At 47.4% G+C, this 21,064-nt stretch overlaps 1 protein-coding gene across 1 annotated transcript in view; it reads right to left on the reverse strand.

Annotated features, from left to right (window-relative positions):
* Positions 1–945: 945 nt before the first annotated feature.
* The window catches only part of LOC120930809 (protein mono-ADP-ribosyltransferase PARP14-like), a 68,196-nt gene continuing 48,077 nt past the window's right edge, over positions 946–21,064 (reverse strand). Inside the window, exons 13-16 of the mRNA XM_040341986.1 lie at positions 15,652–17,034; positions 11,063–11,205; positions 9,361–9,535; positions 946–1,336 (exon numbers count right to left, since the gene is read on the reverse strand). Coding sequence (XP_040197920.1) covers positions 1,053–1,336; positions 9,361–9,535; positions 11,063–11,205; positions 15,652–17,034 — 1,985 coding nt within the window. The 3' untranslated portion in view covers positions 946–1,052. The remainder of the gene's footprint in view (positions 1,337–9,360; positions 9,536–11,062; positions 11,206–15,651; positions 17,035–21,064) is intronic.

Consider the following 21,064-nt stretch of genomic DNA (forward strand, 5'->3'; position numbering starts at 1 on the left):
TTCAACAGGAATGAACCTTTATTGAGAAATACAGGCTCTTATATACACTTTAGGATACTGCAGTAACCAAATGAACAATGACCCAACTCCACCCACAACATCATACAATGGTTACCTAATGATCCCCAATACACATCATCCTCAATACATCTTTTAACAGACATCCTGACTCCGGGTCCTGACCCAATTTACATGAGCTAATTAACTACAGCTGATGACTCAGACACCTGACCTTTAGGCTGTCTGTTAACTTACAATACACATTATCACAGTAGCAGACTTAATTACCACAATAGACACTAGAATGCAATCACACCCCACCTCATCACAGCAAGCTTTATAGTAAACAACAGCTAACACACAATATATATACATTGTATACCGCATTAGATCTGACTAGCACAAATCATTCACCCTGTGCCCCTATTAGAGACACAGGGTGATCTACACATAAGAGGCATCAGGGAAGCTGAAACAGGAGTATCTCATACTTTCTAAGAGCTTCTGGATTCCACGGGCCCTCCCGTTACATATATTTTTTGGGGATATTTATTATAGCAAAAGGTAAAAAATATTTTTATTTTTTCAAAATTGTTGCTCTATTTTTTGTTTATAGCGCAAAAAATAAAAACTGCAGAGGTGATCAAATACCACCGAAAGAAAGCTCTATTTGTGGGGGAAAAAGGACATCAATTTTATTTGGGTGACACGTCGCACGACCGCGCAAATGTCAGTTAAAGTGACGCAATGCCGAATCGCAAAAAGTGTCCCGGTCATTAACCACCAAAATGGTCGGGGGCTGAAGCGGTTAAGCTGAAACAAAAGCTCATATGTCTGAAAAAACAGCTTTTTTTTTTTGAGCTGCAGTGTGCATGAGCCCTCAAATTAAGCTCTCCCTCATTCCCTCCCACCCCTGTCAATGCCCCCCCCCTCCCCCTGGTTAGTTAGTCGCTGTGGTCTTGCGTCCTTGACAGTGTATCACAGGCTTAGAAAGAAAAGATAAGACTCCTTAAAACAGGAAATTTCAGAGATTTGTAGAGAGAAGATCATTACTAGAAGATGATGTGGTACTCCGGGTAGGCCTGGATGTCATTGAATATGATGAACATTGTAGGGTATGTTATGCTATTAGTGACGCTGTCATACAGGTCAGTGGGATTGGCTGGATTTTTAGCTGGAGGAGCCGCCATCCCCTGTGCCCCAGGGCTGTAGACCCCGGTGAGAACACGAGCCAGGTACATGTGCTTCTGTCCACCTACATCAGGCTTGGAATAGGTGTTGTTTGAGGAGTAATCTGCTTTTACTGCAAAGTAAGTCCCATTTCCATAAACTGCAGCTGTGGAAAAAGAAAGACACAATGTACATTAATGTTGTGTAAAGGAAGAGTTCCTGGGAACAGGTGTGATGGATCAGGTAAAATGCCCATTTTCGATGCATTCTTGTTATACCACAAAGCCTATATAGTTCACCTTACATGGACATAACTAGGGTTGTCCCGATACCGATACTAGTATCGGTATCGGGACCGATATCGAGTATTTGCGGGAGTACTTGTACTCCCGCAAATACCGCTGATGCCTAAATAGAATACTCAGACCCCCCATCCCCACCAAGATCTCCCCCCCCCCCCCGCCGCCGCCGCGGGGGCCGTTCGCCGCCGGCCGCCTGGTTAATACGAGCGGGGAACATTACAGCTTTAATTTGAATAGCTGTAATGTTCCCGCCGCGTATAGACACTCCCCCTTGCTCGGGTGATCTGTCCAATCCCGAGCAAGGGGGAGTGTCTATACGCAGCGCGGCGCAAATCATTACAGCTATTCAAATGAAAGCGTAATGTTCCCCGCTCGTATTAGCGGCGCGGCACGGCAGCATGCAGGTAAGGGGGGGGGGCATGGCTGCTTATGGGGGGACATGGCTGCTTATATGGGGGGACATGGCTGCTTATATGGGGGGACATGGCTGCTTATGGGGGGACATGGCTGCTTATATGGGGGGACATGGCTGCTTATATGGGGGGACATGGCTGCTTATGGGGGGACATGGCTGCTTATATGGGGGGACATGGCTGCTTATGGGGGACATGGCTGCTTATATGGGGGGACATGGCTGCTTATGGGGGGACATGGCTGCATATATGGGGGGACATGGCTGCTTATATGGGGGGACATGGCTGCATATATGGGGTGACATGGCTGCATATGGGGGGACATGGCTGCATGTGTGGGGGGACATGGCTGCATGTGTGGGGACATGGCGGCATCTGTGGGGGGACATGGCGGCATCTGTGGGGGGGGACATGGCTGGATATGGGGGGGGACATGGCGGCATCTGTGTGGGGACATGGCGGCATATGTGTGGGGACATGGCGGCATATGTGTGGGGACATGGCTGCATATGTGAAAAAGATGAATACCTCTGAGTGAGGTGAGATTTTTCGGGCAACCAAAAAGTGATTGTGACAACTAGGTCATAAAAATATAAATTTTAATACATTAGTTCAAAGCATAAACATTTCATAATGACAACATTATTTAAAAAAATGAAAAATTTCTAGATTGAAAAAATTGTTGCTGCTAGAGGATCACCGCACACCCCAGGACTAGGCTAAGGGTATAGGTGATCATTTATCCGACGCGTTTCAGATGTCTCAGTAATACATCTTTCTTCAGGGAACAGAAAGCAGCAAGAGTTTTTCCTAAAACAAAAGAAGGGTATATGTGGGGGGACATGGCTGCATATGGGGGGGACATGGCTGCATATATGGGGGGACATGGCTGCATTTGGGGGGACATGGCGGCATCTGTGGGGGGACATGGCGGCATCTGTGGGGGGACATGGCGGCATCTGTGGGGGGACATGGCTGCATATGTGTGGGGACATGGCTGCATATGGGGGGGACATGGCTGCATATGGGGGGACATGGCTGCATTTGTGGGGGGACATGGCTGCATTTGGGGACACATTTAAAAAAAAGTATCGGTATTTGGTATCGGCGAGTACATGAAAAAAAGTATCGGTACTCGTACTCAGTCCTAAAAAAGTGGTATCGGGACAACCCTAGACATAACCAATCAGAAACTACTAATACCTAGTGTAGCACTACCCCCAAAGGAGCTGCTGGTTTTGATTTTTGGTTTTGCACGTTACCTCTAAGTTCATTGTCCAGGGGAGGAAATCTGTAGTAATTGGAATGTCCACACAAGATGTAAAACCTTCAACTGTAGGCTTTATTTTCACTGCGGAAAACTTGCGAGGGAAGTAGAGCGTATAGGAAGAAGGGGAAGGTTCAGGTACGCGGTACAGAATGCACAACATTATTCAAGGCTCCAATATTCGCCACTCACTCCTGAGTGGGTATTGCTCACCCGGGTAGACCCCTCTCACATGGCCTAGCAGCTGGAGTGATGCACAGACAGTAGGGTGACCACATTTTCAAACTACCATTCAGGGACACCCTCCCGTTCCAAAAATCAGCTTGTGCTGTAACGAATCACAGCACAGTGATTGGATACAAGAGGTGGGATTTATGATTTCTCCAATCACAAGCAGGGGGCGGGGACTGTGCTCCTCCAGGCATTCCCAGCCAGGGAAAGTACTGTCAGTGAGTAAGGCAGTGATGTGACGGCCTTTTTTGGGGGCATCAGATTGGCTGGGGGGTAGCTGTGTCAGTTTCATTCCGGGACACTGTATTGTCCTGGAATAAAGGTGCCCGGGACAGACCTGCAAAATGCAGGACTGTCCCGGGCAATCCGGGACACCTGGTCACCCTAACAGACAGTATAGAGACAGTCTCTGCCACAGACCGTCTGAGATCACAGAATGGATAGTCAGGAATCCTCTGCCACAGGATTTAAAGTCCCGAACTTCCTGCCTTACAGCCAAAGGGCCTTTAAGCCGATCCGGCGGCCTGTAAGGTGTTGTAGGTTACGATGCATCCTTCAATAAGTTACCAGGCCTCTCCCAAAGTACCAGCCTTCCACTCGGTCCATTCCGGGACAAGTCCTCTCCTTTATTGAGTGGCTTCTTCCCGCAGGACAGACAGCACAGGATCACCTTCAGAGCGTAGGCCCCAGCCAGGATAACTGGGCCCTAGGGTGACCACATTTCCATACAGCCATTCAGGGACACCCCCCCCCCCCCCCCCCAGCAAGCAGCGGTCGGTGACATCACAAGGAGGCAGTGCCGCCATATGACGTGGCCGAGAGGCCCCGCCCCTTACCTATTTAAGCATTTGTTTCATGTATGGAAGCCCAACATTGCAGCCACTTAGATTCACAGAGTGTAATTGTTCTTGCGATGTTGGGCTAACATACATGAAACAAATGCTGTTTATATCTAAGGCACTAAAGTTGTATATAAAACCCTGTACTTTATACCACAAAAGAAATACAAATGACACAAGGGATCTGGGGTAAAAACTGCACATACACTGACCTACCCGACTACTACACTGACCTACTGTACCTGATTCCTACACTGACCTACCTGACCACTACACTGACCTTCCTGATCCCTACACTGACCCAATTGATTGCTGCATTGAAATACCTGACCACTACACTAACCTGATTCCTACACTGACCTACCTGATCATTACACTGACCTACCCGATTCCTACCCCGTCCATTGGGGGAGCATGTCAGATCCTCAGCTCTAAGGGACTAATGCTGGGACCTGTAGTCCTTCATTAGGAGGATGAGGCCAGTGGCAGACTGGCAGTGCTGGGGGCATGGGTTAAGTGGCAGTGCTTGGGAAGGGATGGGATCACTAACTCTCACTTGCTGTCACCTGTTAGTGTCCATTTGGGAGGGGAGAGGGGCTTGGTGAGGGTGGGAGAAGGGGTGGGAGAGAGAGAGAGAAGGGGTGAAAGAGAGAGAGAGAAGGGGTGGGGGAGAGAGAAGGGGTGGGAGAGAGAAGGGGTGGGAGAGAGAGAGAGAAGGGGTGGGAGAGAGAGAGAGAAGGGGTGAAAGAGAGAGAGAGAAGGGGTGGGGGAGAGAGAAGGGGTGGGAGAGAGAAGGGGTGGGAGAGAGAGAGAGAAGGGGTGGGAGAGAGAGAGAGAAGGGGTGAAAGAGAGAGAGAGAAGGGGTGGGGGAGAGAGAAGGGGTGGGAGAGAGAAGGGGTGGGAGAGAGAGAGAGAAGGGGTGGGAGAGAGAGAGAGAAGGGGTGAAAGAGAGAGAGAGAAGGGGTGGGAGAGAGAAGGGGTGGGAGAGAGAAGGGGTGGGAGAGAGAGAGAAGGGGTGGGAGAGAGAGAGAAGGGGTGGGAGAGAGAGAGAGAGAGAGAGAGAGAGAGAGAAGGGGTGGGAGAGAGAGAGAGAGAAGGGGTGGGAGAGAGAGAGAAGGGGTGGGAGTGAGAGAGAGAAGGGTGGGAGCGAGAGAGAGAGAAGGGGTGGGAGAGAGAAGGGGTGAGGTAGAGAGAGAGAGAAGGGGTGGGGGAGAGAGAGAGAAGGGGTGATGGAGAGAGAGAGAGAGAAAGAAGGGGTGATGGAGAGAGATAGAGAGAAGGGGTGGGAGAGAGAGAGAGAGAAGGGGTGGGAGAGAGAGAGAGAGAAGGGGTGGGAGAGAGAGAGAGAGAAGGGGTGGGAGAGAGAGAGAGAGAGAGAGAGAACGGGTGGGGGAGAGAGAGAGAAGGGGTGATGGAGAGAGAGAGAGAGATAGAGAACGGGTGGGGGAGAGAGAGAGAAGGGGTGATGGAGAGAGAGAGAGAGAGAGAGGGGAGAGAGAGAGATGGGGTGATGGAGAGAGAGAGAGAGAGAGAGGGGAGAGAGAGAGAGGGGAGAGAGAGAGAAGGGGTGATGGAGAGAGAGAGAGAGGGGAGAGAGAGAGAAGGGGTGATGGAGAGAGAGAGAGAGAGAGAAGGGGTGGGAGAGAGAAGGGGTGATGGAGAGAGAGAGAGAGAGAGAGAGAGAGAGAAGGGGTGGGAGAGAGAGGGGGGTGGGAGAGAGAGAGAGAGAGAAGGGGTGAGAGAGAGAGGGGGATAGGAGAGAGAGGGGGATGGAAGAGAGAGAGGGGGGGGGTGAGTGAAATTGAACCCCTAAGCTGGCCTGCAGTCCTTCCTGTACCCCCTGTCCCAGCCCCTGTCTGTGGGTAGGTGTGTGTGATGTATGCACCTACCTCCAGACCATCCTTGTCCTCTCTGTCAGCCTTGATGATAGGCACAGCTGGAGCAGACGTTGGGGGAAGGTGTGCAGGCTCTGGGAGGATGTCACTGCTGCTCAGGTCTTCTCTCACTCCCTCTCGTGCTGTTCCTTCCAGTCAGCCTCCTGCTTCTCCCCGGGGCTCCACTCTCTGTTGTCCTCAGGTGATGATGCTGCTCTCCCTCTCACATCAGATGCTGTGTGTCCCTCTCTGGTATGTCAGGGGCAGCCTCGGAGCTCAGCTGCTTTGGGTCCCAGGAGGCAGACAGAACAGAAGCGCGGAGGAGGAAGTGAAATCCTCCCGCGCTTTCAGTTCTGAACAGAGGGGGTGCACTGCAGCTGTGATGTCACTGGTTGCTACAAGCCAAGCGGCTGTAGCAACCAGTGAGCACAATGAAAGTCAGGTGGAGGTGGTTCTGCATGCCGCAGACAGCGCTACCGCGGCTCAGACTCTGCTGAATTCATAATGACTTTACCCAGTGCTTCATTCCGGGACATTGTATTGTCCCGGAATGAAGGCATCCGGGACCAGGGACACAGATGCCAATTAAGGGACAGTCCCGGGCAATCCGGGACACGTGGGCACCCTACTGGGCCCGCTCGACAAGAACACAGCCTCAGACCAACGTGGTCCCCAGACTGAAATCACACACACCCACCTTGCGCCAGGAGGGCCACGAAGCGAAGGACCCTGAAAAACGGCATCTGTCCCTTAAGTATCCCCTCCCAGCATGCATAGCGGGGTCACCACTAGGGTTGCCACCTGTCCAAGATTCACCCGGACAGTTCGGGTTTGGAATCATGTGTTCGGGTTTCAGAAAGCCTGAAACCCGGACACATTATTTAGTCTGGACTATGGCTTGCCAGCAGGGTTTATGGCTGCAGTTGTCTTTCACACTGCCTGAGAGAGGGCTCGATCTAAACCTATACCCCCCCCCCCCCCCACACTGTCCCCATTGTGTCTGCCCACACTCCAATCCTCAGTGCTGTGCCTCAGAAAAGGAAAGTAGGGTCTGGAAATTTGAAGTCCAGCAGCCTCAGATACATCTGGATGAGAGGTGCTGACTGCCAGGGGGTGAGTGAGCTCACCATCCACCCCTGTCTGTCTCCCCCCCTCTCCCTTTCTCTCCTGCCTCTGAGTACACAAAGGTGAGTCAGGGTTCTCAGAGCACCCCTTACATCGGAGTTCCCCTTTACACCAGAGGCCACAGTTTTCCCCCTTACATCAGAGTCTTCCTGTATATCAGAGTTCTCAGTGTTCCCCCTTAGATCATGGTTTCCAGAGCATCCCTTATGTTAGAGCCCCCAGAGTTCCCCCTTACATCAGAGTCTGCAGAGTCCCCCCCTTACAGTGAAAGGGAACTCTGATGTAAAGGGGAACTCTTGGTATTAACTTCATATGATGAGAAATGGTATTTGATAGCAAAATATATGTATAGGTTATACTATAAAAAAAATTGCTGTGGACCGCTAAAGTGTTCGGGTTTGACTTGAAGAAAAGGTGGCAACCCTAGTCACCACTCCCACTGTACTGCTGCCGAGGAGGAACACCCAATACACCATGGTACACCTGCATTCCAACATGAGCCCAAAGTGGTAACACCACCCACAGGCAACAAGGGAAAATACTACCAGGCAGTTCCACAGCAAATTTGTATATAATTCAACAGGTCTGGGCCCAACTATTGGGCCAGACATCCCTTAAATTTGAAATAGCGCCCCCATCTTTGGGAGCAGGGCACTACACTAGATAACATTATGCTAATGATACATATACTCACTGCCTTAGTAGCTCGCCTATAAAACCCCATGCATGCAGAAGCAAATGAATACCTTGAGCACGGCTCCAGTGTGGTTTCTTCTCTGTGCATGCACCTAACTACATAGGTTTAATCAGGAGGGGGGCAGATACTCACCAGACAATTGGTCTGATCTGAAACACAGGTACAACAGGTAAAAAGTCCTGGAGGTAGGGTGATCACATTTCCAAACTACTATTCAGGGACACCCCCCTTCCCAAAAATCAGCTTGTGCTGTAACGAATCACAGCACAGTGATTGGACACAAGAGGCAGGATTCATGATTCCTCCAATGACAAGCAGGGGGCGGGGACTGTGCTCCTCCAGGCATTCCCGGCCAGGACAATTACTGTCAGTGAGTAAAGTAGTGATGTGGCGCCTTTTTTGGGGGGATCAGATTGGCCTGGGGGGGGGGGTGGCTGTGTCAGTTTCATTCCGGGACACTGTATTGTCCTGGAATGAAGGTGTCCGGGACAGACCTGCAAAATGCGGGACTGTCCCGGGCAATCCGGGACACGTGGTCACCCTACCTGGAGGTATGACTAACTTTCCAGCTAAGACAGGCTTAGATGATGCTGGAGATCCTCCAGCCAGGAAATGAGGCTCTATCTGACTTGCTGGAGCTTCTAATGCACATTTTTAAGAATCTCACCGTGTGCAGTGAAATCAGAGTAAGCCCTTTCAGGTCAGGAGAGAAGCCTGTACAACTGTACAAGACTGGAGCTCAACTTAAACTGCCTAGACCAGTGATGGTGAAACCTCGGAGCCCCAGATGTTTTGGAACTACATTTCCCATGATATCTTATGAACCCTGCATTGTAGTTGAACATCATGGGAAATGAAGTTCCAAAACATCTGGGGGTGTCAAGGTTCGCCATCACTGGCCTAGACCCTTCCAGCACAAAATCTGTTTGTTACCATTCCTGACACTTTGTGCATCTCTTGACTCTAAAACCTCACAGTTACTGACAGCCAGGGTCCCCAATGATGATCCAATCAGAAGGTTCCCTGATCACCTGATCACTATATCAGCTCTGACATAATGATCCCGTGCAGGCTGGAAGCTTCTCTGATAAAAATGGAAGCCTTCCACCTCAGCATGAACACTGCCACCTTCTGGGTGTAGTTATCATCTGCAGTGTCATCTATTCAATAGTGTAGATGTCATACACAGTTGCAATATAAAAATTAATAATACATTACAGTAATAAAAAATATATAGTCTGATCACTGGGGGGAGGGGAGACTGCGGAAATGCTCCTCTAAAGCCTGAACACATGCCTGCTGTATAGTGTGACATGTTTGGGGTTCATTAATGCAGATGTATTCAAAATGCTCACAACCTCATGATGCACCTGACCTCCATCCGGAAGTATGTAGGGAAGTTTCAGCTTGATACATAGACATACTACTCTGAAATCTCTCACCGTTTCTCCCTGCATAGTTCCGGTTGAATCCATGATGGTTAATATGCTGGATGGAGTTGGGGTCAGTTCCATGGAAGAGCGTCATCTCGTTGTTGGTGGAGCCGTTCTTGGTGTCCATTTGATGCTTCTTTATCTGGTAGTTCAGCCAGAGGTTCCTGTTCTGTACACGTAGAATCTGGGAGGAAGGGTCATACAAAGCTACATAAATACAAGACGTCATCTCACCTGAACAGTAGAGGGCTCCACCCATTATGATGTACAGTACATCACACATTATTTACAGGGTCGGTCCACCTAAGCATCATATTTTGGAGAAGCCTGTTGGTACCAGTTGTTGTTTAGTTATCTGAGATCTATCCTGACTTTTTATAAGTCTACAATATGCCAATAGTGAGACCTTTCTGGCACTATTTTTAACTCTGCTCCTGTCCTCCTGCCAGGTTTTGGTATTCTTGCCCTACTTTATACTTTATTTTAATTTCGTTGTGACAACAGTTGGATATAGATAGAAGATTTGACATAACGGTGACAATAGCGATCTGTGTCTATCGAATCTGCAGTTAAATGTGCCTAACCTAACTCTATTAGTCCAAGATTATTCGACATAGAGAGAAAAGATTCGACATAGAGAGAAAAGATTCGACATAGAGAGAAAAGATTTGACATTATAGAGACATGAAGATTCGACATAGAGAGAAAAGATTTGACATAGAGAGAAAAGATTCGACATAGAGAGAAAAGATTCGACATAGAGAGAAAAGATTCGACATTATAGAGACATGAAGATTCGACATAGAGAGAAAAGATTTGTCATAGAGAGAAAAGATTCGACATAGAGAGAAAAGATTCGACATAGAGAGAAAAGATTCGACATTATAGAGACATGAAGATTCGACATAGAGAGAAAAGATTCGACATAGAGAGAAAAGATTCGACATTATAGAGACATGAAGATTTGTCATAGAGAGAAAAGATTTGTCATAGAGAGAAAAGATTCGACATAGAGAGAAAAGATTCGACATAGAGAGAAAAGATTCGACATTATAGAGACATGAAGATTCGACATAGAGAGAAAAGATTCGACATAGAGAGAAAAGATTCGACATAGAGAGAAAAGATTCGACATGGAGAGAAAAGATTCGACATTATAGAGACATGAAGATTCAACATTATAGAGAGAAAAGATTCGACATAGAGAGAAAAGATTCGACATTATAGAGACATGAATATTCAACGAAGTAGCTAAAAACATACAATCGCAGCGAGTGGACATTTATGGTGAAATGCTCCGCCCATAGGCTATAGAAGAATTCTAATGTTGGTTGACTAGTAATAATAATTAATAAATATAATTATTACTAGTGTCATACAACATTAGAATTCTACTATAGCTTCTGGGTGGAGCATTCAACAGGAAATGTACGATTCGTACAGTTTAGCTGCTCCGTCGAATCTTCTTAGAACATTCGACAGACACCATAAGCCTTCAATGACAGATTCGACCTTAATTCATTCAGATTTTCAGACGGTCACAAATGCATTTTTTAACAAAACAAAACCAATAAAAAACGAATTTCGGGGGTAACTAAATAAATGTATTTTCCGGACGAAAACGAAATTCCGAAACAAAATATTTCAGTGTGCACATGTCTAGTGGGAAATATGACTGATATAGCCGATAGGCATTTATTGGGGAAGTTACCTTCAGAATTTTGGTATAGCAGCTTTTCCGGAACTTCTGCTCAACCTCTAAATATTCAGGACTTCCAGATGGGACCTCCACCTCCATCACTAGAGCATTATCCATTGGTTTCCAGCACAGAGGTACCTGGAGATAATCCTCTTCTGAAAAATAAAATTTTAATAAGAACCCCCGGGAAAATCCCAGAGAAGTGGATGTCATTGCCCAATCTAAACTGAAGTATCTTCATGTAAGGTATTTCCAAACATGAATACATGTCCTGAAGCTCCAGCCCATTCTTAGGTCCAGAGGCGGCTCTTTAATTAGGCAAACTAGGCGGTCGCCTAAGGCCTCGCACTCACAGGGGCCTCATGGCCACCTAACTTACCCAATGCATTACTCAAGTTTTGATGGAACAGGGGACCTTAATGCTGGCATTGCTGTGCTCAGGCAGTGTTAGGAGCCCTGACTCAGGAGAGGGGCTGCCAGCGTCCCTAACAACCAGTGAATATCGGTGACACCACCTCTTGTGACATCAATGACCCAGCATGCCCTCAGTTAATGACGTCACAAGGGGTTGGGTTCACCAGGTGGCATCACCCCGCCCCTTAGTTATTAAAAAGCAGGATCTGGAGACCCCCCACAACTACCTGCCTGCAGACCCCCACAACTACCGGCCAGGGTTGTGGGGAAGAGGCTCTTGTTCTTGAATTATTTTTCCCATCATGGGTGTGAGTGGGGCCCCCATGTCAAGTTTTGCCTAAGGCCTCACAAAGCTTAGAGCCACCTCTGCTCAGGTCTCTGAGCTATTTGGAATCAACAGGGAACAAAATATGTTCACAGTAAGCTGGAATGACAGATTTTACCCAATCTCATCTATTTTCAAATTTTTAAGTCACACCTAACAACTATGGCCCAGATTCTCAAAGGGCTTACGACGGCGCAGCGCCATGTACGCCGTCGTAAGTCCTAATCTGGGCCGTCGTATCTATGCGACTGATTCTTAGAATCAGTTACGCATAGATATCCATTAGATCTGACAGGCATAAGTCTCTTACGCCGGCGGATCTTAAATGCAATTTTTTTTGCCCACTAGGTGGCGCTTCCGTCGATTTCCCCATCGAGTATGCAAATTAGCTAGATACGCGAATTCACAAACGTACGCGCGGCCGACGCAGTAAAGTTACAACATTTACTTTAGGCTTTTCCCGGCGTAAAGTTGCCCCTGGGTCTATGAGGCGCAGTCAATGTTAAAGCGGAGGTTCACCCATGGAGAACACATTTTCCCCATAGCTGGATGCTCGTTTTGTCTAGGGGAATTGGCTATTTGTTTTAAAATATGATCCGTACTTACCCGTTTACGAGATGCATCCTCTCCGTCGCTTCCGGGTATGGGCTGCGGGACTGGGCGTTCCTTCTTGATTGACAGTCTTCTGAGAGGCTTCCGACGGTCGCATCCATCGCGTCACGATTTTCCGAAAGAAGCCGAACGTTGGTGTGCAGGCGCAGTATAGAGCCGCACCGACGTTCGGCTTCTTTCGGCTACTAGTGACGCGATGGATGCGACCGTCGGAAGCCTCTCGGAAGACTGTCACTCAAGAAGGAACGCCCGCTCCCGAAAACCCATACCCGGAAGCGACGGAGAAGATGCATCTCGAAAACGGGTAAGTACTGCTCATATTTTAAAACAAATGGCCGATTCCCCTAGACCGAACGAGCAGGAATCTAAGGGGAAAAGGGAAAAAAAAAACGCAACTGGGTGAACTCCCGCTTTAAGTATGGCCGTCGTTCCCGCGTCAAAAATTTATAAAATTACGTCGTTTGCGCAATTCGTCCGTGAATGGTGCTGGACGTAATTTACGTCCACATCAAAACCAATGACGTCCTTGCGACGTCATTTAGAGCAATGCACGCCGGGAAATTTTAGGGACGGCGCATGCGCAGTTCGTTCGGCGCGGGGACGCACTTCATTTAAATGAAACAGGCCCCCTACCCGCCGAATTTGAATTCCGCCGGGTGATTTAAGCTACGCCGCCGCAACTTTACAGGCGTGAATTTGTGAATAAAGCACTTGCCTGAAAAACTTGGTCCCAAATTATGGATCGTATGATATTCATCAAACTAGGAGTATGCATTCATCACACCTTATATGATACTATGAACATATACGATCAGAAATTGAAGCCTTGGGACCTTTCTCTGTTGACTCACTAAATTAGGCCAATTTTTTATTTTTATTTTTTGTATTTTTTATTTATTTTTTTATTATTTTTTATTTTTTTCTCTCTTTTTGCCATTAAACCAATTCATTAAGTTCTTACATTGCTGCATTGTGCTACCTGATAGCATTTCATACAAATCACTACCTATCTCTCTACCTCTCGAATAACTGCTATGCATATTCCTCACAGATGTTCACTGCTCTTGTATGTATTTTTGTACTTCTTGCCAATTCAAGTTTAAACTGTATTGAGACTTATTTTTTCAATAAACCGTTTGTAAACAAAGAAAAACTTGCGGCGGCGTAACGTAAATGAGATACGTTACACCCGCACAGAGATACGCCGATCTTTGTGAATCTGCCCCTATTTGTCTTCTCTTTTACCCTTAAAATGTATATTGGTTAAAGTGGTTGTAAACTCTCACAAATTGCCTGTTGGCCTCAAGTGATACACAGAGGTTACACAAATCCTCCTACATCAATTGTACCTGTTTACCTGCTACCATTTTCCCCTACAAGCCATTCAAAGTGCAGATTTTACACAGGATCTCTCAGCTCTGAAAAGCAGGGGGTGGAGAGATAAAGTTACATCAGTGAGGAGAGCTCTGAGAGTTGATTGGAGGGAAATGACACGCCCCCTTCACACAGCATGCAGGAATAGAGCTGAGGCTGCCAAACAGCTGGAGCTCCCTCCCCTGTCACCATTTTTTCTCTTGAAAACTCAGCACAAGTTACTCATTCTGATTTATCTCCGCCCTCTCCTTAAAATTATCAGTAACCAGGAGTTACTCTACCACTCCTACGCCGATGACACCAAGCTTTATTTTTGCATCAGCAGTAAAAAGGATCATTCTCTCGGGCTAGAAAAATGCCTCGCTTTGATAGAGAACTGGATGACGGAGAGTTACCTTGTACTCAATGGATCAAAAACAGAACTTCTTCTGTTCCACGCAAATAGAAAGAGACTAGCGACGACGACATGGACACCCCCGCCCATTCTGGGACAAATCATTACCCCCAGCACCAAAGTCAAAAGCCTCGGAGTCACTTTTGACTCTGACATGACAATGGATGCACAAATAGGCTCAGTAGTCAGCGGATCGCACCATCTGCTGCGCCTACTACGCCGACTCATTCCCTTCATCCCAAAAGAAGACACAGCAGTAGTCGTGGGAACAATAATCAACTCCAGACTCGACTATGCAAACGCCCTTTACCTCGGTCTTCCAAAATACCAGGTTGCTCTTCTACAAGTCGTCCAAAATACGGCGGCACGACTTACCGTATTTATCGGCGTATACCGCGCACTATTTTGCCCTGAAAATCAGGGCAAAATCGTGGGTGCGCGATATACGCCGATACCCGCTTTCCCGCCACGAGTTTTGAATACTGCGCCGGCATATACCGAGCGCAGTACACTCGTGTAACTTCGGGCAGTCTCGGCACCTCTCGCACTGACGTCCTGAGCGTACAGGACGTCAGTGCGACAGTTGCCGAGCCTGCCCGACGTTACACGAGTGTACTGCGCTCGGTATATGCCGGCGCAGTATTCAAAACTTGTGGCGGGAAACGAGCGGGGAGGACGCCGCGAGGACGCCGGACCCGCCGAAGAGGACGCCGGACCCGCCGAAGACGGACGCCCGACCCGCCGAAGAGGACACCCGACCCGCCGAAGACGGACGCCCGACCCGCCGAAGAGGACACCCGACCCGCCGAAGACGGACGTCCGACCCGCTGAAGAGGACACCCGAAGCCGCAGAAGGACGCCGGACCCGACGAGGCCGCCGATGAACGCCGCGCAAGACACCAAAACTGTAAGTACAAAAAACTTTTTTTCCACAGGAATTCGGGCCACTTTCGCGATAAATACGGTATAACAGGGAAACAACCCTGGGGATCAATCACTCCCTCCCTCAGGTCCCTTCACTGGCTGCCCGTGAAGGACCGGATCACATGTAAGGCCCTCTGCCTGATGCACAAGTGTGTGCAAGGAATCGCTCCCCAATATTTATGTGAGAAAATCCCCAATCGCGTTCTCAGGTCCACCAACCAAAATTTACTTCAAATCCCCAAGGCCCGTTACAAGACAAAAGGAGAACGAAGATTTGCAGTCCAGGGACCCCGACTGTGGAACGCATTACCAACCAATATCCGAACGGAAATGAATCACCAGGCCTTCAGAAAAAAACTCAAGACCCACCTATTCTGAAGGCCAAATTGGAAGAAAAAGGATACCGGAGTGGATGTAAATGCTCTAGATTGAGACAAGTAAACACTATAGAGGGATATGCTTTGTTCATATTTCATGTCTGAGGTTTACAACCACTTTAGGAACTTTCTAGAGGATTACAGGGAATTGTTACAATATAGCAAGAATATGTAATATTACCATTTTTAATGACACGTTGGATCCGGATTTGGTTTCCCTGCCTGTCTGTGGCAGTTTCCTTATGTAAGTTGACTGTGATTGGGTTTCCTTGGCTCTCGATGGTGATTTGGCTTTTATTTCCATTTTTTGCCTCCTCCAGATCCAAGTTTGTTGTCTTATTGAAGGGAACCATATTGTCCTTAAGTTCGTATCTCCATTCCACCACCTTACCGAGGAGCTCAGCTGCCCGCTCTCTGATTTCTCTTTCTTTCTCAGCTGCCCGCAATGTGAATTCTCTTTCTTTCTCAGCTGCCCGCTCTCTGATTTCTTTTTCTTTCTCAGCTGCCCGCTCACGGAATTCTCTTTCTTTCTCAGCTGCCCGCTCACGGAATTCTCTTTCTTTCTCAGCTGCCCGCTCACGGAATTCTCTTTCTTTCTCAGCTGCCCGCTCTCTTTCTTCCTCAGCTGCCCGCTCTCTGATTTCTTTTTCTTTCTCAGCTGCCCGCTCACGGAATTCTCTTTCTTTATCAGCTGCCCGCTCTCTTTCTTCCTCAGCTGCCCGCTCTCTGATTTCTTTTTCTTTCTCAGCTGCCCGCTCACGGAATTCTTTTTCTTTCTCAGCTGCACGCTCTCTTTCTTCCTCAGCTGCCCGCTCTCTGATTTCTTTTTCTTTCTCAGCTGCCCGCTCACGGAATTCTTTTTCTTTCTCAGCTGCACGCTCTCTTTCTTCCTCAGCTGCCCGCTCTCTGATTTCTTTTTCTTTCTCAGCTGCCTGCTCTCTAAATTCTCTTTCTTTCGCAGCTGCCTGCTCTCGGAATTCTCTTTCTTTCGCAGCTGCCCGCTCTCGGAATTCTTTTTCTTTCTCAGCTGTCCGCTCTCGGAATTCTCTTTCTTTCTCAGCTGTCCGCTCTTGGAATTCTTTTTCTTTCGCAGCTGCCTGCCCTCTGATTTCTCTTTCTTTCTCAGCTGCCCGTTTTTTTAATTCTTTTTCTTTCTCAGCTGCCCGCGCTCTGTTTTTATTTTCTTTAATTCGGTTTAGAATAACTGTAATTTCCTCGGACACAGACATGACATCTTGGGTAAGGCCCACAATCTGGATGGAGGGGTCGGGTGGTTTGTAAGTGACTGAGACCTGGAACGTTTTCTGGAGGTCGAATATTTTCTGCTTATCAGCTTCTTCTATTTCAACGACACATTCTTCAGTGATCACCTTCTCTGTCTGTGCAGATTTTATGAACTCTTGTAGCCATGTCTTGGTTTTGTTCAGATTCTCCTTTTCATTGGCGCACAGGCTGAATATCACAGGCTCAACGCCAATTACCATATGAAAGGAGCTCAACTTCGGAACTGGCTTCCCTACTTCTTGTTCCACTGGCTTCTCTACTTCCATTCCACTTTCTACAACTAGAAGGAAAGAAAACTTCAAGTCACTAATTGGTCTATAAAATAAATATCTATAAAGTAAAAAACTAATTTGTGAATGCGGTTTAGACAAAATGTAGGCAACTGTTACAGAACCAAGTATAAACTTGTGTTTTTGATTAAAGGTTCACCGACTGTAGAGAACATCCTTTGTGGGTCTAGGACAGACACTTCATACAAGACACATAATTTTCTATGCCCATTTTAGTCTGGTAGAAGAATATACAGTGCAGACCTTATGGTCAACAGTTATGGGGCACCTGGCCATCACATCTATATGAGCTTGTTGGAAATTCTATTCAAGAACCATGGCATCAATGTTGAGTTGTTCCCCCCTTTGCAGCTAAAACGGCAAGACTTCCCACAAGATTTTGGAGGTTGTCTGTGGGAATATGTGCCCATTTGTGAGGTCAGGTACTGATGTTGGATAAGAAGACCTTGCTCACAATTGGAGTTCCAGTTCATTCAACTGGATGAGGTCAGGGCTCTGTGTTAGAGAAATTAGATGCTTATTTTATAATCATTTATGAATGCTTGCAAAAGATTGCTTAGAAGTAGAATGCTTTGATAAATATAAAGAAAGTCTTAATTTTTAAGTGTTGAACTTTAGATGATCTCTCTGCTTCATGCTGGTATTTTTATAAGACAGTCACAAGGTTACTGGGTGAAAGTGTATTAGGATAGTTCATTTTAAGTTCACTAATTAGAAAAGGAACATTTTGACAACAGTTGAAATGATATAAATCACAGAGATAAGATAAGAGTCTTCAAGGATAAGTGCTAAAACTTCTTATAACAGGTGGTTTAAAATAATTATGTGGACTATGGGAAAGTTATGTACAGTACATTAATTATGCTTCACAGGGTCAAACAAAGGTCTGCTTGTGCCTCATTAAAACGGTTAAAATACATGTATGTATATATTAATAATTAGACAATATTGAATAACGTAGTTAGCTTTGTGTATATATATAATACTACAGTAACTTTTTATGGAACCAATATATATATATAAATACATACATATAGGATTATATAGTAAGATATAACACATAAGGTGGGGTCTTCCAAAGTCGTAACTCTGTTATCCTTGAAGTTGGTGGAGTCTTATCGGGAAGAGGGGGGTTTGATATAACACAGCTTGGTGCCAGACTGTCCCTACACAGGTGTTTTTAATTGGACAAAACCAGTTATAAATCACTTTAATGAACTTATAGGAATTCTGGGAATAATTAAGTTTGTCTGGTTGTAGGACAGGTGTTACATTGACGTAGATCTTAGTAACCAATCATATCTAGGAGAGATGGCTAAGATAAGGCTTGTAAAGTTATATAAATGCACGTTTTACAATTGTTAGACAGACAAGTCATATAGGAGCTCATAAGGCTGAACTCTATGTATGCTGCCCTATTGCACAGGTCATAGAGATCAGAACCAGTGGCCAATTATCTGTTCAGATAGGCCTCTATCAGGCTGACTGTTTGTCTATGCATTCCTATTGCACGGGTGGCAGGCAGTCAGAACCAATAGGCAAATATCTGTCATTTTGTTGTAACTTGTCTCCTCGTACGAGTCAATAAAGAAAACTTCTCAACTTGATCCAGAGTGTGGTCTCAGGTGAATTTCTCTCACACTCTGTGCAGGACACTTGAGTTCCTCCACACAAAACTGGTCACACTATTAGCCAGATTCAGAGAGACGGGCGCATCTTTAGTTCGGCGTAGCGCATCCCATTTGCACTACGCCGACGTAACATAGTGAGGCAAGGCCAGTGTGATACATTTGCCTATATGTCTCAGTTTACTGCTCCCTGCTAGCCAGGTTATTGATGTGCTAATGTCCCCTCACTATTTCTAAAGGTTAATTGATCTATTGTGTTGTGTGAAGGAGAGCTGGGTTTAAGTGGCTTGTGTTAATTATTCTGATTGCTTCATTGTGGTAATTATCTCTCTATATGCGGGGTCGAGCGGTCTGGTTGATGTATTCAGTACAGCTAGTGCTCAGCGTCATTGATGTCATTGTCTAAAGAAAATGTGTTTTCAGCATCGGCCCCGTCGTGTCTACCTATAATCTGTATGGAAGCCCCAGTGTGAGGGGGGCGGAGATTTGTCATTGTAACAGTTTTGGAAATGACATATAAGCTGTGTGTTATAACATTAAAGTCTGTGTTGTTCAAGCAGTAAGCTGGTCTCATGTGTGGCTTTCTGGGCGATTCCAGGGATATCCCTCCTCGTGGAATATTGGGGTGATTTTCGTTATGGGAAGAAGGGAACGTTGACGGGGATATCATACCGATACCGTCACAATTGGTTGGCAGCAGTGGGATTTTTCCCTTCTATTCCCCTTCACACCCGGATTCCAAGCAGACACTGGAAGAACTACTGGAAGTTCGTGGAAGGATTGCTAGCAACAAAACCAAGCGGGTCATCATGGCAGAATCAATGGAGCTAGACCAGGAGGACGGGATTGCAGCAACGCCAGCAGTACAAGAGATGGAGACACCAGTGATTCAGGAGGAGGAATCGCCAGCCAACAAGCTAATGAGAGAGAAGCTAGCGTGGTTCGGCCCGAACCCAACGCCAGATGTGGTACTGAAAGTGATGGACCTGTTAGCGAAGGAGGCTAAAGAAATAAGGGACGCAGAACTACAGTTAAAACTGGCAGCAGTCCAACAAGCAGCCGCACATTCTCCAAACAGTGAGTACAGCACAGCAGACGCAAGGAAGATTCCGTTTAGCGCTTTTAAAGCTTTTGATGAAAAGGACTGTGAGATTGATAACTTCCTGGCGGATTTTGAGCGACAATGTAACCTGCACCGAATAGCTAGAGGAGAGTGGGTTGCAATATTGTCAGGCAAACTGTCAGGCAAAGCTTCTGATGCTTTCCGGACCGTGCCAGATCAGGATATTCATAGCTACGCCCGGGTTAAAGAAGTGCTCCTGGCTCGTTATGCAGTAACCCCAGAGTCCCACCGACAGAAGTTCAGGGACTCACGCAAAACCACGAAAGACTCTTATGCGGAATGGGCATGCCAATTGTCCCGGTCGGCCTCTAACTGGGCTAACAGCAGCCAGGCCACCACCGCAGAGGACATTTTGCAACTAATGCTCCTGGAGCAATTTTACAATCACATCCAGACGGACGTCAAAGATTGGGTGAGAGATCGCAGGCCCATGACTCTACCAGAGGCCGCGAAGTTGGCGGATGAATATGCAGATACTCGCAAGACGAACCAGGTCACACCACAGGAACAACCTCCACCACAAACGGTGCCCTCACACCCACCAACCGCTAGATACCAACCTCCTAACAGACCGGTGACATCTAGCCCTCGCTATCATCGCCAGGAGGGCAACGAACAACGCTGCTTCCGGTGCAAACAGCTGGGTCACTTCAAGCAGAATTGCCCCATGAATGACAACACCAGGTCAAATTGGTCTCAACCTGGGTACCGCCCACCAGCAGCAGCCCATTGTGTAGACTCGGCTTGGGATCCAAAGGAGCTGGGTCAGGAAGAACCATTGGGCACCCCTTACGAAGCCCTCATGGTACAATCTGTTATTACGGACAACAGGGAACACCATTGTCAGCTGGTCATGGGCGACAGCCCTGAGCCGGAGGGGCCCTGGAGGGAGCTGGGCAGAAAGAGGCACCGCCGGCCACCCTTCAAGAAGAAGAGGTCCTGGAAGCCGTATAACAAGCTGACCTGGGAGGAGAAGAAGCGACTGGAGGAGAGGGAGTCGCAGCGGGCGTCCCAGATGCGTGCCGAGATGTTCGCCAAGGGCCCACCGGTGGCCCCTTACACCACCACCCAGTTCCTGATGATGAAGGACCACGTGGAGAGCCTGCAGGACATGAGCAAGCAGGAGCTGATCCGTGAGTACATAGAGCTGGAGGAGTGCATAAGCCGCATGGAGGAGGAGAACAACCACCTGAGGTCACAGCAGCATGAACTGGAGATGGAGCTGGAGAAGCTCCAAGAGGAGAACCGGCGGCTGCGGAGGGAGCAGGG

The sequence above is a fragment of the Rana temporaria genome, chromosome 3, assembly GCF_905171775.1.
Source record: "Rana temporaria chromosome 3, aRanTem1.1, whole genome shotgun sequence".
NCBI lineage: Eukaryota > Metazoa > Chordata > Amphibia > Anura > Ranidae > Rana > Rana temporaria.